Source organism: Apodemus sylvaticus, chromosome 16 (assembly GCF_947179515.1).
Source record: "Apodemus sylvaticus chromosome 16, mApoSyl1.1, whole genome shotgun sequence".
NCBI lineage: Eukaryota > Metazoa > Chordata > Mammalia > Rodentia > Muridae > Apodemus > Apodemus sylvaticus.
In genome coordinates, this window is record NC_067487.1 from 33,696,233 (window position 1) to 33,719,485 (window position 23,253).

The following is a 23,253-nucleotide window of genomic DNA, read 5'->3' on the forward strand; positions in this document are numbered from 1 at the left end:
TGAGCATTTGTTGAATTACCGAAGTGATGGATTTGTCTTCATTTTTGTGTCATGTGGCAATGACCACAGAATTAGTGACCTGGTGTGCTGTCCAACTACCATCTCACACTTCTGTAAATCCAGGTATGGCTTACCTGGAGTCTCCACCCATCATTGCCCTGTCTGCCTCTTCACTGCTACAGTGAACCTATTTTTTGTTTGTTTTTAGATTTTTTTAAATTGAATATCATCTTCATTTATATTGCCAATGATAAAACCTTTCTGGATGTCCCGCCTCCCCAAAGACTTCCCAACCCCTCCTCCTACCCCCTACCTCCACATATATGCCCCTCCACCTGACACACTCCCCCCCCCCCTTGGTTTCCATTTTTTGGGACCTCTATTCAGCCTTTACCTGACCAAGGACCACTCCTCCCACTGATGCCCAACAAGGCCTTCTTCTGCCACATTTTTGCTTGGAACCATGTGTACCCCTTGGTTGATGGTTCAGTCCCTGGGAGTCTTGGGGCGTCTGGGTGGCTGAAATCATTGTTCTTCCCATGGAGCTGTAAACCCCTTCAGCTCCTCTGGACCACCCTCCAGCTCCTCCATTGGGGACCCCATGGCCAGTCCAATAGTTGGTTGCTAACTTCTGCCTCTGTATTTGTAAGGCTCTGGCAGGGCTCCTCCAGAGACAACCCTGCCATGGTCTTTTAAGTATATGATTCTTGTTGTAGTGTTGGGGTTTGGTGACTGTTTATAGCATGAATACCCAGGTAGGGCAGTCTCTGGGTGGCCTTTACTTCAGTCTCTGCTCCACACATTGTCTCCCATATTGTTCCTGTGAGTATTTTGTTCCCTTTCTCAGAGGAACCAAAGCACCCTCACTTAAGACCTCCTTCTTGAGCTTCCTGTGCTGTGTGAATTGTAACTTGTTTATTTTGAACTTTTGGGCTAACTGCAGTAACAGATAGTGTGTGTGCATGACAGTTCTTCTTCAGGCTGTTTGCTGACTGTGAGAAGGATCCACCTCAGCTTGACTACACTCAGATGTTGCTATATTTTGCCTGCCACCCAGACACTTTAGAAGGAGTCTACAGGGCCCTCAGTGTGGCTGTGGGGACTCACATCTTCCGGCAGGTTGAAACTCCGATGCTGACTGCAGAAAAGGTAACTACATGGCACAAATGTGACAACTATGGGTTCCAAGGGGAAGCAAGGAAGCCAGAGGAATAAAAGCTCATGACAGTAAGGACTTGCTTCTTTTTCTTCATCTTATTTTTCTGGGTCTTCAACACCAGGCTTTACATGTAATAGGTCTTCCAGCAAGCCTTCTTCAATTGCACTAAAGTCAGGCAACTCAGACACTTCTGTAGTAAAAGTAACAGCTCTTCAAAGTCTCTGGGTAGGATTAAAGTTTGCTCTATAAGCAGCAGACTAGACTGGGTTTTGCAAGAAGTACTGATGAAGAGAAACAAGCAGGAAGTGGATTGCTAACCTGGTGCCCATTTTAGAGTATGTAAAAAAATGTACCTGAAGCAAGCTCAGACCTCGGTCACTAGCCACACAAATATGACCTTTGACCTTATTTCAGCCCTGAAACCACAGGCATTTACATCATTTTCCTCGAAGGGCACAGAAGCGTTCTTGCTAATTCAGAAGCCAAGATGCATTCCCCTTGTGATTTCTAGGAGACGGCTATTCCCTTGCATTTTCAGACTGAAAGGTTCCCTTTTGGGTACAAAGTGACCTGTTTCCCTGGTGTCCACTTACACTTTTTCTGGCCTTTGATTCCCAAGGGTGGAATCCTGATGGTGATTCTTTCTGTGCTCTTTGTGGGCATGGTGGGAGGAGCTGCTGTCCATACCCTTAGGAACCCAGCCTCATTTATTTCCTTTTTGCATGAATTTGTCAAAGAAGAGATAATCTTGAGAAGAAATGGAAGAGTCCCTTGACAACATTCACTTGTGGGAAGAGAGAGGCTCTATTAGATTTGTGCCTGAAGTTTAGCTGTAAGCACCAGGCCAGGGCAAGGGCAGACTGGTGCCCAATAGGCTGGCATGGGGCTTTTCAAATACATATGCTATAGGTATAAGTGATGCAACACTTATATCACAGCAAATGTGCAAGCAAGGCATGTTGGTATTTTCCACATTTGAAAGCCACTTTTGAATTTTTCTATGTAAGTAACTTAGATATGGCCAGCTGTCCTTAGGTAACATTTGTCCCTTTCACAGTGATGTTTCTCTATCCCCATATACATTGTGTGTCCTTTAAATTAATACTGGATTTATGACTAATCCAAAGTTGCAACCTGCCCTGACGACTCAGTGTGATGGCCTCTCAGGCACAGAGAATGTTCCTGGTCTCAGAAGCTGGCTACCCTCCTCTCTCTTACCCATCCCCTGTGATGCCAAGTTGCTCACGTGGTAAAGATACAACTTCTTTGAAGTCATCTTCCACTCCAGAGCCAGCAGACTGAAGTCAGGGTGTTGGTGAACAGTAGGTACTTGACCTGCTCAGCATTCTCAAATTTAGGGCACGATCTGAGAAAGTTTGACAACAGCGCACTGACATTCTTTGATTTTGTAAATTTAGCCCATTGCTTAACCTCAGGTCTGTGACAGATAGAAAGATAATTTTTTTTCTCTTCTGAAAGGATGCTATCTAATTGCTCAAGGAAATGAGCCCTAAGAAAGGAGATAATGATGTACCAAACAGGGAGCTAACACAAACTAAAGATATATTTTATTAATTGAAGATATATTTTAATACAATATATTCTGATTATGATTCCCCTCCCCCAGCTCCTCTTAGGTCCTTCTCACTGCCACACCCACACAAAATCATTCCCTCTCTTTCTTACTCTCGTAAGAATACAAGCAGTCATCTCAAAATATAATTATAAAAAGTAAAATGAAATTAAAAAGAAACAGAGTAGGAAAAAACAAACTGGCAAACTGAAGAAAAAGAAACAAAGGAAAAGCTCTAGAAATATATATAGGCGTAGAGACACACATTCTTACACACAGAAATCCCATAAAAACACAATACTGGAACTCAAAATATATGTACAGAGGACCTGTAAGGTTTAAAAAAAATTCCTGACAGCGTATTATATTATACGACAAAAAAAAACTCTCCAAAGATATTGCTGAGTTTGTTTTGTATTGGCCATTGATTATTGGGCTTGGGACTCCTGGCCTTATAAGAGGTTTTTATACCCAGTGAGACCCTGTTGGAAAAAACTAATTTTTTATTTATGAACAGTTATTAATTGAAGATAGCCTCTATATTAAGGATGAGGGCTTGTAACCACTTCCCTTCTTAGTCCTGAGACTCCATTAGGCTGAGCTTTGTCTATCCATTGACTCCTATGGCCAGATTATCCCTATCTGGAGTCTAGGTCAAGTTATCTCATGTCCTCCACAGTAGCTGCAAATAGCAAATGCTTGATGTTTATGAATAGAGCCAAAACAAGAAGAGAGGGGGTGGTGCAAAAGATGGAATCTCAGCTATAGGAGCAAAGAGACAGGAGAGGAACAAATAATTCTGCCCAGAGAAAGAAAGAGACTGCACCAGAGGCATTACTACAGCAACCGCTATGGTGGGTATCACCAAGCAACCTAGAATAGGTGGCCTGTATTCCTGATGTCCCTGACCTGCTCAGTTCCGCATCTTAGTGTTCTCACACAGGAAGTAGCTCCATTTGAAAGCTGCTCTCAAGGGCCCTTTTAAAGCACAAAGACATTGTTCAGAAACCAGGGGTGTCTGCAGAGACTGACACATGTCTCCCTTTGGCCTTCAGGGACTGTTCAGACTTGAAACAAACTGTTAGCACTTCAGAAATATAAGAGTTGCCCACCCCACTCATTCCCCAATTATACCCTTCTATTTCTGAATCCTTTCAAACTGTGATCTAGTTTCCTGGGCAACCTCATCCCAGGAGTGTGCAAAGGCCTCACTCAGAAATAACATCTCCAACTAACCTGTACACATTCTCAAGGCATTCCTTCAAACTTTTGTCTTCTGCCTATGTTATTATGAGAACTGGAGACCCTGTCTCAGATTTTGTTCCTCCTTCTGTATCTTTGCTACCATGCTGCTTTTATTCAATTGGCCTCTGACCTTCTGTGGAAAGCCATTGTTTCTTAGGTAATTTTTTAAAAGCCCTAGAACAAAGCATTTACCAAGAATGTACAAGTTTTAGTGAATGCAATCCTTAAGTAAGTGAAATTTGGGGGAAATAGCTAATTTTGAAACCCCTGTGGAGTTTAGATTTTAGTAAATTGTTAGCTTGCAGGTCCCACATAGTCGTATTCTTATTAAAGCCCCCTTTTCAGCATGTTTAAGACTCTGGAGTTCAAAGCACGCCCTCATCTTATGTGATGCTTCTGTTCTCAGAACCAACACTATTTTCTGTGTTAGGAGATTAGACCTGAGCTGAGTCAGTAACAGAACTGTATGCTCAGGAAGATGCACAAGCATCTTCAGGGACACACATGCAGACAGGCTTTGAGATGACTCTGAGAGCCAGAGCAGTATAATACAGTGCTTAATGGTGCCCCCATTTTCCCTGTTTGAAGGGCATAGATCTCTCTGCTTTGATGCCATAGGTAGCTATTCCAAAGCACTGGCTTTTCTTCTGATTACCATCACTGGTTTCTCTCTTTAGTATTTGTTAGAATGAACCCTTTTCTTCCATACACCTTTAATCCCTCCCAGAACACCAGACTGACCTTTCATTCCTTCCTCTCTTACCTTAGAGACATAATGTGTATTCCAAGTCTCAAAGGGCAAAGGCAACAGGAATTAAAAAACAAACAAACAAACAAAACAAAAACAACAACTGAAAACTTCTGACATTAGAAAGTTAGGGTCTCTTTATCCTAAAATGTTACATATTTAAATTGTTATATTTTTCACTGAAAATGATTTATTCCATGATGAATGTATTAGGTCTTTAAAAAGAAAGCGCTACCCTAACTATGCAAATAGCCACATGGGAACCATATTTTCCTAACTTTGAAAGTGCCTGCTTTTCAAACCAACTAGGCTTGCCCACAGGTTCTGTCTTTGCACTTTTCCCATACACATCCATAAACTCCACACCCACTCTACAAGAAATTTTAGGTCCAAGCTCCTAAATGGTTTATGGAGATGAACAACTAAAGGTGTAATCACCAAGATCACAGGGGAAGATACTAACATCTGTTTCCTATTTCTACCATGTAGCATTTAGCTGTTGCAAGTAGAAAAGAGGTGAAAATGTATGTTTTAATAAATGTGTAAACATATACTTAGTCACTGAATATTCAGCTATTATAACCCCACTTTCAAATTTAAATTAAATTCCCTATTTAGCAAAAGATAAAAACTCTCAGCAAAAGCAAGGTAACCTCCCAACCTGAATCAATTGTACCTGATCTTTTTAACACTGGTGACAGTCTCTCCATGGGGACACATATCTGCCACAGGCTTAATTTATTATTCCCCATTCTGTCATGTATGACAATGAACAATTAATAAATCAACTGAGTTGGTTATTTAATGACATTAGCACTCTCCTAAATTCTCAGTTCTCCTTTGCTAGTGGCAGAGGGAAATCAGAATCCACTTATTCTCAGATTTCTGGCCAACCAACCTTCAAAACTGTTTCTGCTGAATATGTAAATATTAATATTTTATCATTAGGAAATACATGTGTGTGGCCGTATACATACAACATTTACTGCAGGAATTTTGAAGACTATGGAAATCACTTGCCTGGCCCCCATTGGTAACTACTGTTGACACTTTAATGTCCTCTTCATCTGATTGATAAATGAAACATCATCACACGACATCATATGACATGATGACAACACTTGTCTATCTATTCCTGTGTTTGATGGGACTTTCATGAACTTATTCTATGAGTGCAGGTTGGATATCCTTCCAAACCATAATTTTCATAACAGAATTGTATCCATTACAAACCCATAATTTGTGCCATTGTTCTTTTGGAATTATGGGTCCTCTATTTTTTATTATAACACTGAATTATCTTCTATATTTGGAACATTTTTCTTTGTCCGTAAGCATTTATTCTGGATCATTCCTAATCTATATTTATGGAATCAAGAGGCACAATTAGTCTTACAGATTTCAAATAGCCTCAACTGAAGTCAGTTTCAAAGGGCAATCCTGCCACATGCAGATGCTGGGATTCATTTCCTCTACTTTACTTCTGTGTGCCATTGGGGAGGAATTATATGTACCTTGTAGTGTAGTAAACATGAGGGTGGGTTGAGATGAAGGGGATACACCACACACTAAGACTTCTGCACTATAAGCTAAACTGCTGTAGGACTTTGACATTGGTTTTGAGTGCAGCCCGTGCATTTTCTTCTATAATGTGTTTAATGGGTTTTGCATTAGGCACTGGCCTTCGCTTGCACGGTTGATAAAGCATCTCCATTGCTCTAAGCATCTCTGTCTGACCCATGCTGCCACCCTCTCATCTGATAGACCTCCATCTCCACTGTGAGTCCCATTGAAGAATTCCCTGAGACTGAGGAAAGTAGTGCTAAAGAGGAGCGGGAACTGAAGGAGGAGAAGGAGGAGAGGGACCAAAAGGAAGAAGAAATCCCCGAAAATGCAAACACTGAAAAGATTTCCATGGAAACACTACTCAAAGTGTTTGGAGGAGGAAATGAAGTACTGGATGCTAACAGATTTGCCAGCTACCTAAAGACAGAGAATATTTATGCAGAGGTTGGTTAGACTGTTTACATGGAATTGCTTTAAAAAAGTGCTTTGTATTGTGGAGAAGTTACGATGAATTACTTTATTATATGAATCCACTTTAAAATAACTTCAAGATCCCAAGGAAAATTAAGTTTGCTTATGTTCTTCTTTAAAGAATCTCATCAAGACTTTTCAGGACCTGGGTGCCAAGAACCTGGAGCCAATTGAAGTTAATATTCTCTTGAAGCATCCTTACATTCAGGACCTGATTGCAAATTATGTAGACTATAAATTTCCTGTGAGTATGGGTCGAAATCATTCTAATTTGCTTGGTTCCACCTAAGGGTACACATGACAGTCCTACTGTGATCCATTAAAGAAGGAGAGCGAGCTAGACTTGCCCTTACCTTACAGCCTGCAACGCCCAAGGATAACACACTAATTCACAGTTGAGACAATTCTTAGTGTTTTGAATTTAGATACTTAGTATGTGGTGCTACCTTGGGCCTATAGGAGAGGGCTGAGTGTAGGTTATACATAAAGTTTGTTATATGGGCTATTAGTGATAGGAATTGTTCTGTGCAAATAATAGTGCTTGTCTACAATAGAAAAGTGTAGAGACTAGGACTCATCCTGTTATAAAGAACTAACCAAGGCTATAGTCTCCATCCAAGTACTGGTGTAGTCATCATTCTTGGTATGTTTTTGTTGTTGTTGTTGTTGTTGTTGTTGTTGTTATTTTGTTTTTTGTTTTTTGTATTTTTGAGACAGGGTTTCTCTCTATAGTTCTGACTGTCCTGAATCTTACTCTGTACACCAGGATGGCCTCAAATAGTCACCATTTTCAAATCATAGAATGTATGTAGCACATGAGAGTGTATTTGTTTTCTTGCAATTTTCTGATAAAGCATCCTGATCAAAAGCAACTTGGGAAGGAAAGGATTCATATGGCTTAGAGATTACAGAACATCATCAGTGAAACCCTTGTCAGAAACTCAAGGTGGGAGCCTCGAGGCAGGAACTGAACAGAAAAAAATGAAGAAATTACCTATTCATTCCTTGTGGCTCATCTGGCTTGTCCTTTTACATAGGACCAGGACCACCTGCCCCAAGGTGGTACCTACTTGTACTGTCAATATTAAGTGGTGGTAACATTTTTTTCTGTGTGAATACTTATGTTTACAATATAATTTTCATCAGGCAGAAAGTGGGTAGAATAGGGGGTTTCTAGAGGGGAGACCATGAAAAGGGATAACATCTGAAGTGTAACTAAATAAAATATCCAATAAAAAATAAATAAAATAAATAAAAAAGAAACCTTTAAAAAAAAAGAATGGCAGAAGAATGGTAATGTAAATAAACCAAGTAGAAAACGACAGCTATTCAAGCGATTACATGTGTGTGCTAAAAGCATAGAGGGGAACAAGCTTCTTGCAAAGTAGAAATGATTGGTATTTGGGAAGGGAGAAAGAGAAAAGTCTGTTTACATTTTCCTATTGGATGGGGTGATGGAGGCATCCTGGATGGAAAGAAGGCCTGGGCCACTGTATAGAAGCAGGACCACATGGAAGAGCAGGAGCCAGGCCCTTGAAAGTCTGTCTGTAAAGGGTATTGGCTCCATTGAATTCATGAGATTAATTAAATCTGAAAAGAATGAAGGCTGAATTTTACATTGAATTTGAAAAAGCAATTAAGAAACCAATAGGCTTTGGGTATGGGAATGTTATTCTATTAATGTTTTCATTTCAACATTTCCATATCACCTAATCACATTATGTTACTATGCCATTTTTTTAATATAGTGAATTCAGTACCTCATCATTGTAGATGCCATCTTGCACCCTATACAATCTGTTCCACATATAAGGGGAGAGGCCTCACTTGAACTAGTAAAATAATTACTAAATCTCTTAGAATCCTGGGTAGCAGAATTCATTTTCTACTACCAAGAATAAGTAAGAGCATGGAGTGACAGGCCAATTATCTCCTCCCTTAACGGAGAGAAAACCTCCTTCAAAGCCTGGACAGCTCAACAACCCTTTATACTGGCCAGAGAAGATTCTGTTCAGGTTCCTGCCTGATATTAGAAGCCTTGAGAGTAGCAGCTTTGAGAGACAGCCTCTGAAGAACTGCAAGATCCCCAGGGAAATCCAGAGGCTCCAGAAATCTTCTAAATGATATGTTTCTCCCATTTTGGAAAGTGTTTACTTCCCACAGGGTAGTGTCTAGTGATGGTAACACCGTGAGAGATTGTTTTTGAATAGAAGCTAGGTTACTCAAAGATAGAGAAGCCCGCTGAGCAGAGAGGAGGTGATACTCAGGGTCCAGACACTAAAGCAAGACTCTCGCAGTGCCTCCTTATGCAGAAGTGTAGCCAGATGCCAGAGGTTCCAAGCCACCAACCACAGTATAGCAGGAAAATTTTGACACCTTGATCGATAGAACCTCTTCTGTACATTCCCACCATCTTTTTATGTGTTCGATTAACTTTTCTCCTGGGAACCCCTCCTCCTAACCATCCTGACATTAACCAGATGCCTAGAGCTAGTACCACTTAACACACTAGAAACCTAGCTCATTTCTCCATTTAGTGAGTTAGTAAGTTAACCCAGTGGCCAAATACTTCTTTATGGTACGTGTGAGTCAGATCCTTAAACTCAAAATTCTCCTTGCCCTTCAGATCTCCTGCCTGTTGCTGATGTCAGTCATCAAAAAGGCAGGGTGGGAAGCTATTTGATTCTCACCGGTAAGACTGTATCAACAAGAGTTGTATCAAAGACCTGGAAAGCCTAAAGAAAGCGATTTGAGATCTAAAGAGGAGTGTCTTTCGACTAAAACATTTCATTCCCATTTTTGCTAACCAAAAAAAAAAAAAAAAGGAAGGAAGGAAGAAAGACATGTGGAAAGGGGAGGATAGAAAGGAGGGAGAAGGAAGGGAGGAAGGAGGGGAAAGTAGAAAGATCATAAACATTGCAAACTTGACAGGGGCTTTGCATGCATGTACTGTTAGCTTTTACTCCAGGTATCCATGTACAAGTAAATAGATCACATTTTTAAATGAACCTTAACCACAGTGATGTTATTTGAAGATCGTTCAAGATAAGTAGAACCAAAGCTAGAATGTGGTTTTTCAAGGTTAAGAAGTTGTTTGCTATTAGAAACAGTAGGAAAATGAAGGTTGCTGCTTCAGAGGTTTGTGTTTACAAGGTCTGTGTGTACAAGCCACAGGATTTAAAAATACATACTTGAAAAAAAATGGATGACATGTAACGGTAACAACACACCTTAGCTCCACTCCTGTTTCAAGGTGAACTGGTTCTGCTTGTGAGAGTAAGTGCTAGATTCTTAGGAGTTGTGTGGTGCTGGGAAACGAGTGGTATGATTAAACACCATCTTATGTTCCACAATGGTAACATGGAGATGACTGTCAGGCCTTCCTCAGTGGGCTTTCGTGTGGATGAAATGAGTGAACCAGCACAAAACTCTGAGCTCAGTTCCCAGTAGATAAAAGGCAGATACCACTGTTGATACCAGTACTGACACCGGGGTGGATACAGCAGTATCAAAGCCAAAGACACACTTGCAGGTGAGATGAAGCATACAGAGTGATAGCTGGATGGGCAGACAGATGGCTCAGTTTCCGTCTCTTTGGATAGAGACAAAGTTGTCCCTGGCAGATGGCCAGAGTGACCAAGTGTTAAACTGAAGTCCCAGGAAGTGTCAGAGGTGTATACAACTGGAAACTCCAGATTTGGTGCTGGAATTTTTTTTCAGAGATTTTCAGTTACATCATGAATTTAATTTCTAGTCCTCTAGACCTTGTACAGAGACAGTCCATCCAAAAATATTTTTAAATCATTAAGAAAATGATTTGGGTAGATGTTACAAAATCAGTGAGAACATCATAACTGGGCAACAAAGTCAATTTCCTGTGCCAAGCATCTGACACTCAGTCCTCTCTCCAAACTGATGACTATAGCCCCCTATTTCAACTTGAATTCAGCCAGTGCTAGTTGGCATGTATCTAGAGCATGGCGTATCACAATGCCCATGCTGCGGTGTGCCAGACAACCACAGAATGAATGCCTTAGCTCCCAGATAAACTAAGGTCTACCAACATAAATGCCCACCCTCTAGAATTGCAGCAAGTGGGACCTAGAAATGGATGGAAGCCACTGTTCTTTTCCACATAGCTCACTCAAGGTTGATGCCTGCCTTTAAGGGGGGGAGGGTCAATGTTTCGAAGAAATATGGTCAGTGTCATTCCTAGAAGGGGCTGACTGAGTGACACATCGTAAACCAGCAAGTTAGAAGAGTGACGTAGTCTGTGTCTTCACGTGTAAGGTGACCACAAGGTGAAAGCTCAGCAAGTCATCCCTGGAGCAAAGAAATTTACATTCTTAAAGCATTTTCCTAAACTTTGGGGAAAAAATTAAAAATTAAGACATTACCATCATGCAATTTTTGTGTTTTATGTATTACGATGTTCATTCTACATATGTAAGTTCATATTGAAAAACATCTATGATTTAAGAAATTAAATTTTTGTAACATTAACATCTCTGATGGTAAGAAATAAATGAAATGAGAAAAATTCCAGGGGGAAAAGCCTACTGCTCAAAATTTCTACATTTAAATTTCTATGTAGATGCAATTAACTTGGCATTATACTTTTCCTTAATAGAGTGTGAATGCTGTTTTATTCATTTATAGAAAATTAGTCTTTTGGTTTACACACTATATGACAGAGTTAAGTAATTGCTTTTATAAATGTTACTTAACATGACAACTCCATTCCAGGGTTAGAAAGGAGAATTTCTAAAACCCTTAGCTATCATTACAAGGCTAGAACTGGGGGTTTCAGAATGGAATTCACATTAAGTGGGAAACATTTTTCTCAGAGGAAACAAAAGCAAAGACTAAAGGAAAATGCAACTAACTGTTTAATAATTGCCACATCTGCGATGTTCGCCAGTCATAAACTCTTTATTTTCATTCATAGCTTCTCTTGGATTTTTCTCTCTTAGGACATTAAAATGATTCTTCAAAGGAGTGAGCATGCACAGGGCAGTGATGGAGAAAGGTCACCCTCAAGACTTACAGATGAAAAGAAGTGAAAGCAGCGGGCTTTTTTTATTTTATTGAATAAATATTCATAATTAAATCGGCCATAGCATTTGTTGTGTGCATCATTGTGATGGGTGTTGGTATGAATCCTTCACCGGTGATGAGAAGCTCTGAAAAAGAAACCTCAAGTCACAGAACATTTTAGCCATAAAACACACACACACACACACACACACACACACACACACACAGAGAGAGAGAGAGAGAGAGAGAGAGAGAGAGAGAGAGAGAGAGAGAGAAGAGAGAGAGATCTTAAAGACATAAAGATGAATTTTTAAGTGATCCTGGAAATCACCAGAAACAATACATTCAAAGTAAACCATGAAGTCTCCCTATGGGATGTATCTACATTAGGAGAAAATGTTGAAAGTCCCACCAAAACTCCATTATCAGATGAGAAAATTTTTTCCATCTTACAGTTCTTACTTTATAGATTGTAAACCTTGAAACGATCATCCTAGTAGCCAATGCTAGACCAGTCACACTTTTGACTATACTGCATGTGTTTGTGAGGGTCCTGGGAATAAGTCATTTATGCACAACCAATATCTGGATGGGTCTCCTACTTCCATAAAATTTACAGGTTTTGCGAAAGCTTATAGTCCTCGAATCTGACTATGTCCACTTCCTTGAAGGAGCGATCTCTTCCTCTTCAGAAAATAATCAGATCTTGTAGAAAATCTGAATGAAATGGACAATTTTCTAGACAGATACCAAATACCAAAGTTAAATCAGGATCACATAAACCATCTAAAGAGTCCCATAACCCCTAAAGAAATAGATGCAGTCAGTAAAAGTCTCCCAACCTAAAAACACACAGGACTAGATGGTTTTAGTGCAGAATTCTATCAGACCTTCAAAGAAGACCTGATACCAATACTCTTCAAATTATTCCACAAAATAGAAACAGAAGGAACACTACCCAAATCATTCTATGAAGCCACAGTTACACTGCATATTCACCCTTGGAGATGGAAAGGTTTCTGTCTAATCAGGAACCTGTCACAATTTCCTTTCATAGAGGACTTGATAAGAGATTTTTTTCTACTTCTATCATGTTTAATGTTCCAAATAGATTTTTAAAAACTTGGTTGAGTGCATACTACTTTTAGCTTCAGAAGATATCCTGTATATTTGAGGCCTTAAACTATTATAAATTATTTTGATGACTTAAAAAAATAAATACTGAGATGTATTTTTTAAAATAAATTTTATTAGTTTAATAAAATAGAAGAAGAATCAGATCTTGAAACAGCTGTCCATGCAGCTGTGCTTGGGAGGTCATTACCATGAGTTAAAAGAAGGTGTTATCTCCACCTGATGATGACAGTTGTGAGGTCATTTTCTCTGACACATCATTGGCCACATCAGAACACTGTGCCATCACTCCCTGTGTCTGCATTTTTTCAATCCTCAAACTTCAAAGTCCCCCCTCCCCTCAGCATCACCCAAGTTTCTCGCCTTTATTTCTCATTGGTACATGATGATCACAGTATGAGCCAATGGCCTCCTTCTCATCTATTCTCACTGCTGCTCGACTATTATTTACCTTCCTTCAGTAAAGTTCTCATTGAAGTCCCTACATAATTTGAACTTTTCTAATGTTAGTAGCAGTACCTCTTTTTTTTTCTATTAATTTATTCACTTTTCATGCAGCTGCCCCTCTTCCTAGTACACCCTCACACAACCCTTCTCCCCAAACTCCCTTTCCCTTTTGCTTAGAGAAAGGGGAGGTTCCCTCTGGCTACCAACCCACCCTGGCACATCAAATCACTACAAGACTAGGTGCATTGTCTCCCACTGAGTCCAGACAAGGAAGCCCAGTTAAAGGAATAGGATCTACAGACAGGCAAGAGAATCTGGGGCAGTCCCCTATTCAGTTTGGGGGATCTAGAGGAAGACTAAGCTGCACATCTGCTATATATGTTTGGGGGTCCTAGATCCAGTTCATCATGCTCTTTGGTTGAAGGTTCAATTTCTGGAAGCCCCCAAGGGGCCAAGTTAGTTTATTCTGCTGGTCTTCTAGTGGGCGTCTCTATCCTATCAGATCCATCAATTCTTTCCCCAACAGTACTGGCTGGTTTTGTGTGTCAACTTAACACATGCTGGAGTTATCACAGAGAAAGGAACTTCAGTTGGGGAAGTGCCTCCATGAGATCCAGCTGTGGGGCATTTTCTCAATTAGTGAACAAGGTGGGAGGGCCCCTTGTGGGTGGTACCATCCCTGGGCTGGTAGTCTTGGGTTTTATAAGATAGCAGGCTGAGAAAGCCAGGGGAAGCAAGCCAGTAACTAACATCCCTCCATGGCCTATGCATCAGCTCCTGCTTCCTGACTTGCCTGAGTTTCAGTCCTGACTTTCTTTGGTGATCAACAGCAATGTGGAAAGTGTAAGCTGAATAAACCCTTTCCTCCCCAACTTGCTTCTTGGTCATTAAGTTTTGTCCAGGAATAGAAACCCTGACTGAGACACCAACTCTTCCATAAGATTCCCTGAGCTCCATCCAATGTTTATCTGTTCAAGCCAGGTGTTGGGTGGAACCTCTCAAAGGTCAGTTATGCTAGGCTCCTATCTGCAAGCATAAAAGAGTATCATTAATTGTGTCAGGGATTGCTTCTTGCTCATGGGCTTGGTCTCAAGTTGGGCCAATCATTGGCTGGGCATTTCCTCAAATTCTGTTCCACCTTTGTCCCTGCACTTCTTGTAGGCACTTTTGGATGGAAGGTTTTACTGGTGGTTTGGTGTGCTCATCCCTTACCTGAGAGTCTGACCTGGCTACAGAAAATGGCTACTTTATTCTCCTCTTTCCCCACTGCTAGGAGCCTCAGCTAGACTCACCCTCATAAGCCCTCTGGAGCCTCCCCCATCCCCGGTCTCTGGCATGTCCAATAGATGCCACCCCTCCCATTACCTATTTCCCCTTACTCTCCTGTCCCTCTCTCTCCAGTTCTCCCTATATCTGATCTCCCTCACCCCAATCTATCCTCTCTCCCACCCAGTTCCCTCCATCCATTCTACCTCTGATAGCTGGTTTACTTCCCCTTCTGAGTGAGATTCAAGCATCCTCCCTTGGGCTTTCCTAGTTATTTAGCTTCTTTGTATCTATGGACTGTAGCACAGGTATCCTGTACTTTATGACTAATATCCACTTATTAGTGAGTTTATACCATACATGTCCTTTTTGGTCTGGATTACCTCATTCAGGATGATATTTTCTAGTTCCATCCATTTTCCTCCAAATTTCATTATATCATTGTTTTTAATAGCTGAGTAGTATTCCATTGTGCAGATGTACCATTTTCTTTATCCATTCTTCAGTTGGGAGATGTCTATTGTTTCCAGTTTCTGGCTATTATGAATAAAGCTGCTGTGAACATAGTTGACCAAGTGCCCCTGTGATATAGTGGTGAATCTTTTGGATATATGCCCAGGAGCCGTACAGCCAAATGGAATTCTAGAGTGGTTGTACAAGTCTGTACTCCCACCAGCATTGTAGGAGTGTTGCCCTAGCTCCAAATCCTTGTCAGCATGTTCTGTTGCTTGAGATTTTTATTTTACCCTATTTTGATCAGATCTCTCATTTTGATTTGCATTTCTCTGATCATTAAGAATGTTCAACACTTCTTTAAGTGTTGCTCTACCATTAGAGATTCCTCTGTTGAGAAATCTCCATTTAGCTCTGTAACCCATTTTAAATTGGGTTTTTTCATTTGTTGTTGTGTAACTTCTTGCATTCTTCATATATTTTGGCTACTAGTCCTCTGTCAGATGTAGGGTTGGTGAAGATCTATAGAAAAACAAAAGTAAAGAGGAGGAAAAGATGGGAGAACCAGACGCCTGCTCTGTGCTATACTGTGTGTGCAAGGTCTCATGCACACTTCCACACTTCAGCTTTGTGATGCATTGTGGGGTCAAGTGTTAGTTCCCCTTTTTTAGAGATAAGGATACTGAGTCACGTACAAGTTAAATGACATGTATTGGATTAGCTCTGGCAGAGCTATAATTAAAATTCAGTTTCTAAATCACACAAAGCCACACTGCATCACCTTCCTTGCAGAGGGAGCATGGAACTGTGTGAGCATACTCTCCACGCCAATTGTCTCCTTTCTTCTTGTCTTTGACAATATTTTCTCATGCTCATAGCCCCTTGGGCATTAATGCCAGAGCAATGATCCTTTTAAATTTTGCTTGCTCTTGTCCTGTAGATTCTGTTGCTATCTCAATCCCCCCAAAACCCAGCCCATTACTATTTTCTGGCTCCGTTGTCATTGGGAAGGTTCTGTTTGTTTTGTCTTCCTCTTTGGTTACTTCTAAGTACACAAACATGTCTACCACTTAAGTACTTTGGGAAAATCCTTCTTTTCATCCTGCTCTTCTTCTGTCACTACTCTTCTTCTATCCCTTTTCCATTTACCTCAGATTACTTGTCATGTATGCTGTGATGTTATTTCTCCTGTTTTGTAACATTTGATTTTATTCTAAAGCTATTCAGCTATGTCATATTTTTCTGCATCTAAAATTATAATATAGTTTTGAATTTTTACTATATGGATATGTATGGGGAATGATATTGTTTAATTTTTGACTGATGAACCAGCTTTTCATACTAAAAATGTGTTATATGTTTGTATGGTATTAGATCTATATCACTAACATTTTTTAGTTTTTAAAATCTACTTTCAAGACAGATGTAGGTCTATAGATTCATTTTTCTTAAAATATATAGTTATCATATCAGATTAATTATAACTTGTGATATAAGTTGATACATAGTTCCTCTTTTATGAAAAAGCTTTATAGAATTATATTTTTCCTTAAATAGTTGCTGCAACTTCTAGCAAAGTCACCTGATCTAATGTTTTAAACATTTAAAACAGTTGTTAACTAATTTTGTAGCTATGAGATAATTAAGTTTAGCTTGTTACTTGAATGGCTTTCAGCGACTTTCAAGGAATATTTTACAGGCAGAGGTGGTACATGTCATTAATCCCAGCACTTGGAAGGCAGAGGCAGGGGGATTTCGGAGTTCAAGGCCAGCTTGATCTACAGAATGAGTTCCAGGAGAGCCAAGGCTACACAGAGAAACCCTGTCTTGAAAACAAACAAACAAACAATCCAAAAAAAGGAGGAATGTTTTAATTGCAACTTAGTATTTAGGTTTATTTTTATACCATTGCTTGGTATTTGTTTGTATTCAGGAACATGTGCATATGTGTATAGAAAATAACTTTTGTTGCTATTTCTCGGGAGCTGTCTACTTTGACCATCTATCTAGACAGGGACTCTCACTGTCTGGGAACTTGTCAAGCAGGATGAACCATCCTGCTGTCTGTCCACTGAACTCCAGATATATGCCCCTTTCCAATCTACAGTGCTAGAATTACAAATGTGCACTGGGGAGAGAGGGAGGGAGAAAGGGAAGGATGAAGGGAGGGAGGAATACACACATACATACACACACACACACACACACACACACACACACACACACACGGGGTGGGGAGAGAGAGAGAGAGAGAGAGAGAGAGAGAGAGAGAGAGAGAGAGAGAGAGAGAGAGAGAGAGAGAGAGAAATGTTGTTATATGGTTTATATGAAGCCTGGAGCACATGGGCACAAGGGAAAATTTCCTGAATAGAACAATAGCTTATGCTCTAAGATCAAGAATTGATAAATGAGACCTCATAAAATCGCAAAGCTTCCGTAAGGCAAAAGACACTGTCAATAGGACAAAATGGCAACCAACAGATTGGGTAAAGATCCTTACCAATCCTAAATCTAATAGAGGGCTAATATCCAATATATACAAAGAGCTTAAGAAGTTAGACCTCAGAGAACCAAATAACCCTACTAAAAAATAGGAAGCCAGGCGGTGGTGGCGCATGCTGGTAATTCCAGCACTCTGGGAGGCAGAGGCAGGTGGATTTCTGAGTTTGCGGCCAGCCTGGTCTACAGAGTGAGTTCCAGGACAGCCAGGGCTATACAGAGAAACCCTGTTTCAAAAAAAAAAACAAATCCAAAAAAAAAATTAAAAAATTAAAAAAAAAAGGTACAGAGCTAAACAAAGAATTCTCAACTGCGGAATACCAGATGGCTGAGAAATACCTAAAGAAATGTTCAACATCCTTAATCATCAGGAAAATGCAATTCAAAACAACCCTGAAATTCCACCTCACACCAGTCAGAATGGCTAAAATGAAAAACTCAGGGGACAGCAGATGCTGGAGAGGGTGTGGAGAAAGAGGAACACTCCTCCACTGCTGGTGGTATTGCAAGCTGATAAAAATCACTCTGGAAATCAGTTTGGTGGTTCCTCAGAAAATTAGACATAGTACTACCTGAGTATTCAGCTATACCACTCTTGGGCAGAAACCCAGAAAATGCTACAACATGTAATAAGGACACATGCTCCACTATGTTTATAGCAGCCTTATTTATAATAGACAGAATCTGGAAAGAATGCAGATGTCCTTTAACAGAGGAACAGATATGGAAAATATGGTACATTTACACAATGTAGTACTAGTCAGCTATTAAAAACAATGAATTCATGAAATTGTTAGGCAAATGGGTAGAACTAGAAAATATCCTGAGTGAGGTAACCTAATCACAAAAGAACACACAGTATGTACTCACTGATAAGTGATATTAGCCCAAAATCTTGGAATACCCAAGATACAACTCACAGACCACATGAAGCTCAAGAAGAAGGAAGATCAAAGTGTGGATACTTTGATCCTTATTGGCAGGTGGATCACAATACCCATGGCTCACAGCCAACCAATAATCTGAGCATAGGGTCCCCCAAGGAACAGCTAGAGAAAGAACCCAAGGAGCTGAAGAGGTTTGCAGCCCCACAGAAGGAACAATAATATGTACCAACCAGTACCCCTAGAGTGCCCAGGGATTAAACCACCAACCAAAGAATACACATGGAGGGACCAAAGGCTCCAGCTACATATGTAGCAGGAGATGGCCATTTCAGACATCAATGAGAGGAGAAAACATTGGTCCTGTGGAGGTCCAATGCCCAATTGTAGGGGAATTCCAGGTCAAGAAAGTGGGGGGAGGGTGTTGGTAAGCAGAAAAAGGAGGGATGGTATAGGGCGTTTTTGGAGGGGTAACAAGGAAAGGGGATAACATTTGAAATGTAAATAAAGCAAATATCTAATTTTAAAAAAGGAAAGAAAGCAGAAACAAACTGGGGTATATATACACAATGGAGTACTATTCAGCTATTACAAGCAATGAATTCATGAAATTCTTAAGTTAATGGATAGAACTAGAAAATGTCATCCTGAGCGAGGTAACCCAATCAGAAAGAACGCACATGCTATGCACTCACTGATAAGCAGAAGCTAGTCCAAAAGCTCAAAATAAACAAGTTACAATTCACCCAGCACAAGAAGCTCAAGAAGAAAGAGGAGTTAAGAGAGGGTGCTTTGGTTCCTCTGAGAAAGGGAACAAAATACTCACAGGAGCCATAAAGGAGACAATGTGTGGAACAGAGACTGAAGTAAAGGCCACCCAGAGACTGCCCTACCTGGGGATTCATGCTATAAACAGTCACCAAACCCCAACACTACCACAAAAAGCATATACCAAAAGGTACATGCCATGGTTGTCTCCAGAGGGGCCTTGCCAGAGCCCTACAAATACAGAGGCAGAAACTAGCAACCAACTATTGTACTGGGCATGAGATCCCCAATGGAGGAGTTGGAGGGGGTTTACCGCCCCATGGCAAGAACAACGGATTTTGACCACCCTGACACCCCAAGTCTCCCAGGGACTGAACCATCAACCAAGGGGTACACATGGTTCCAGCCAAAAATGTGGTAGAGGAAGGCCTTTTTGGGCATCAGTGAAAGGAGTGGTCCTTGGCCAGGTAAAGGCTCAATAGAGGCCCCAACAAAGGGAAACCGAGGGCGGGGGAAGTGGGAGTGTGTTGGGTGGAGGAGCATATACATGGAGGCAGGGGGTGGGAGGAGGTGTTGGGGGTCTTTGGGGAGGGGGGAAATCGGGAAAGGTTTTACCATTGGCAATGTAAATGAAGACAACATTCAAAAGAAAAAGAAAAGAAAGAAAGCAGAAACAGCCATATCTCTAAGTTCAAAGCCAGCCTGGTCTACAGAGAGAGCTCTAGGACAGCCAGATAGAAATGCTGTCTTTAAAACATTCCAACAAATAAAAACAGAGCTCTTTATCTCATTTAACTCTCACTAATTTGTAAGATTGCCGGAGACAAAGAATGCAGAGGTGGGCTATATAACTGCCCCAAACTACAGAGCTATAGATTTAGACAGAAACTAGAAGCCAGTTTTCAACCTCAAAGCCACACACTTACCTCCTTTTCTATGGTTGTGTTTAAAGCACCAAGTTCACAAGCACAGGGTAGAGGAAGTATAGCTTAGCGGTGCTTTAACCCAAAATCTGTTCTTTATTCAAAACTCAATCTAACCTAACATGACATTTTATGTGATCCTTAGGAAGCCGATACCCTTGGAATACTAATGATAATCTAACAGTTAAAACAAGGGATGTGCTAAGTTTTCTGTGATCTGTTGTTGCAAGATCTCAACAGTAACTGTCTAAACAGTTCATGGACACACAGTTCTACATATCAGGTGCTATGAACACAGACAAATGGAATATATATCACATATAATCATAGTTTTATTAGCTACAAAAGTCATGTGCATGTATGCATTTTGTATACAAACTATATTTGAGTATTTTATATCATGTATTCTTAAATATAGACACTATACAATAACTATATATCATTATACTTGCATGTTATCTATTCAAAAAGAACCACAGTATATCTGTAAGGAAACCCAGAAGTCCTTGGCTTTGAGAAAAGAAACTTAAGATTTAGCAAGGATATAAACTGTAATCAAGCAACAATAAGATTTGATGAGAAGGAGGATATGTGGGTCATGCTGTGATTACCAAGTACAGACAAGAAATAAATGTATAAACCACACAAGCTGTTCAGATGAAGTAGCTTTTCTGTGTTCCCTAAGGATAAGCTACTCTCGCTGATGTGGTGAGTGAATGGTAAAGGGCCCTCTTGCCAGAAGTATAGGTGTGCTCTGATTGGGCAGGGTACCAGCTATCAGGGGTCTGTGTGAGAGCAGACATCTAGTCTTTCCCCATAGCCTTGACTCTTCTAAAATGCCATCTCTAGTAAGCCATTGTCTCAACTCTCCTCTTAGCTACTCTCTAGCTAATGGGCCATTATGGTATGGTCTTCACCAAGGATGAATCTGCTCTTCCTCCAGGACTCTTTAATCAGTGCTTGAAAAACCCTATTTTGAGAACTAAAATAACACCATTAAGCTGTCTCTCTACCCAAGTCTGACATTCTCTATGGGAAGGTAACAGTGAAAATAAAGCAGGGGGGCAGGTGTTGAGCACTTGCCTGAATGACCGTGGCCCCAACCATCTCTAAAGTTCTTCTGACCTCCTGTCCTGTAGTAATGGAAATGTCCCAGATTCTCCTAGTCTCCCTTCCTCAACATTTCAATGCTAACTCTGCCTCCTGTTTCGCACCCAAATCCCAGCCACTATTGCTATAGATAACCCTCACAATGGTCACTCCTGTCTCAAAGGCACTCAGAATCTTCTTTCTAGACTCTGGAAATACCCCTCCCTAAGCTGACCCTGTTCTTTTAGTCATCTTCTCCCCAAATTCATCCTCTGAGTACAGACAGCACCATTTTGCTGAACTTATCTTAGAGTGTCATGTCACATCTTTATTTAGAGAGCCTTTGCCTTACCTTCCAATTTAATTTTTAAATCTCCAGGAATAGTATTCAGAATCTGATTTCAATCTTAGTCATGGTTTTCTCACACTCAATATCTAAGCAGCTTCACCCAAGGTAGCTCCTGGCTCCTACACTTAATAAACGTGAAATAACTTATCAAACCAAAGACCTCTCCCATCAGCACAATTCTAGAAAATGGAAACTTAACTTGCCAGATAGGAGATTTCCTCTTAACCTCATGCTCTGTTTATACTAAATCTATATAGAGAACCATATCAGAGTATATATTACTAGAAAGCAAGGATTTATGAAAGCTAATGAAATCCACAGTCTATTCCAATGAGCTCCTTTTAGGATCTTGAGCCTGGTGTTACCCTAATCAGGTCAGCTATGAAGCCTCCAACAACCTTACTCTTTCCTGCTTGTCTCCTTTCTAAACAATGCTGCCACAACTCTTTCTTGACACCCTTTGCAATCCATCGTACCTCTTTTCACATTTCACTAGATCTGGCCTTATAAAGAACATCATGTTGCCTATAGGTACAAATCCATCCTCGTATCAATTCCACACCAAAGCCTTGATACACAAAGGCATCTCTGGGCATCCTGTTGAGCCAGACTCAAGCAAGGCTACAAACAGATTTTCTCTAAGATTCTAAGCATAAGTACAAAGTAAGTTTTGTTTTCAAGCTTGCTTCAAAACAAATCTGGAAAGAGATGCCGGCCCAGACTTGTGGCTGCAGTTCAAAGCCCCAAAGGGGACCAAGGGGTTCAAAGACACGCCTTGAGCATTTCAGCTCGAACACTTGCTATATATTTGCTAACTTCAGGCTAACCACAGGGAGACAGCTACTCTGCTCACCATCTCTTAAACATCCTCACCTTGCTGTGCCCCCACAAACCAGGCAGAAACCACAACATCCTTCTAGTATATGACAGACTTCACCATGTACTCTGGAGGTGGAGAGCTTACTCTTTTCCTTCTCCACTTTCACTGTTTGAGCTCATTTTATACCAAAGTCCTTGCAAATTAAAGTCTTTGCTGGCATGCTCCCTCAAGGGATAGAAAGACACCACTTAGCTTCCCAATGCTATAAGAGCCCCTTACAGTTTTCTTTTGAATTTCTGCCTCTGAGAGTTTGATCCATTCTGCCAGGAACACAGCATAGAAACTTCCTTTAAAATGACATGTACGACTAGGCCATGGTTATATTTTAAACTGAAGACCATGGTTATACTAGATGACATGTTCTTAAAGAGGTAGGAGAAGTAGCTATCAATATATATATATATATATAATTTTTGATACAAATTCACTCACTTATTATTGGCCTATAGGTACTTAGAAGGTGTGTAATTTACTGTCCTCAGGATATATAATAAAAGGAGGCAAGGCATGAATAATTAGAAAGAATCTGGGATTGTTATCCAGGAAGAAATTTATCCTCAGTCTCTTCTGAACTCCACTGTTTGCCTGTTCTAGTCTTATGTTGTTGAATTCCTAATTCCTTTTAGAACTGTGAATCAAGTAAACTTTTTTTTTCTTTTTCGGCGGTTCCTCCGAAAACTGGGCACTTCACTTCCAGAAGATCCTGCTATACCACTCCTGGGCATATATCCAGAGGATTCCCCACCATGTAATAAGGTTACA

The 23,253-nt window shown here is 40.4% G+C and overlaps 1 protein-coding gene across 1 annotated transcript; it reads left to right on the forward strand.

Moving 5' to 3' along the window:
• The first annotated feature begins 955 nt into the window (after positions 1–955).
• On the forward strand, positions 956–11,834 carry LOC127666987 (sperm flagellar protein 2-like). Its single transcript, XM_052159995.1, has 4 exons — positions 956–1,149; positions 6,490–6,735; positions 6,884–7,006; positions 11,736–11,834. The coding sequence occupies exons 1-4, from the start codon at positions 1,030–1,032 to the stop codon at positions 11,823–11,825; spliced, it is 579 nt and encodes a 192-aa protein (XP_052015955.1). The 5' UTR covers positions 956–1,029; the 3' UTR covers positions 11,826–11,834.
• The last annotated feature ends 11,419 nt before the right edge of the window (positions 11,835–23,253 follow it).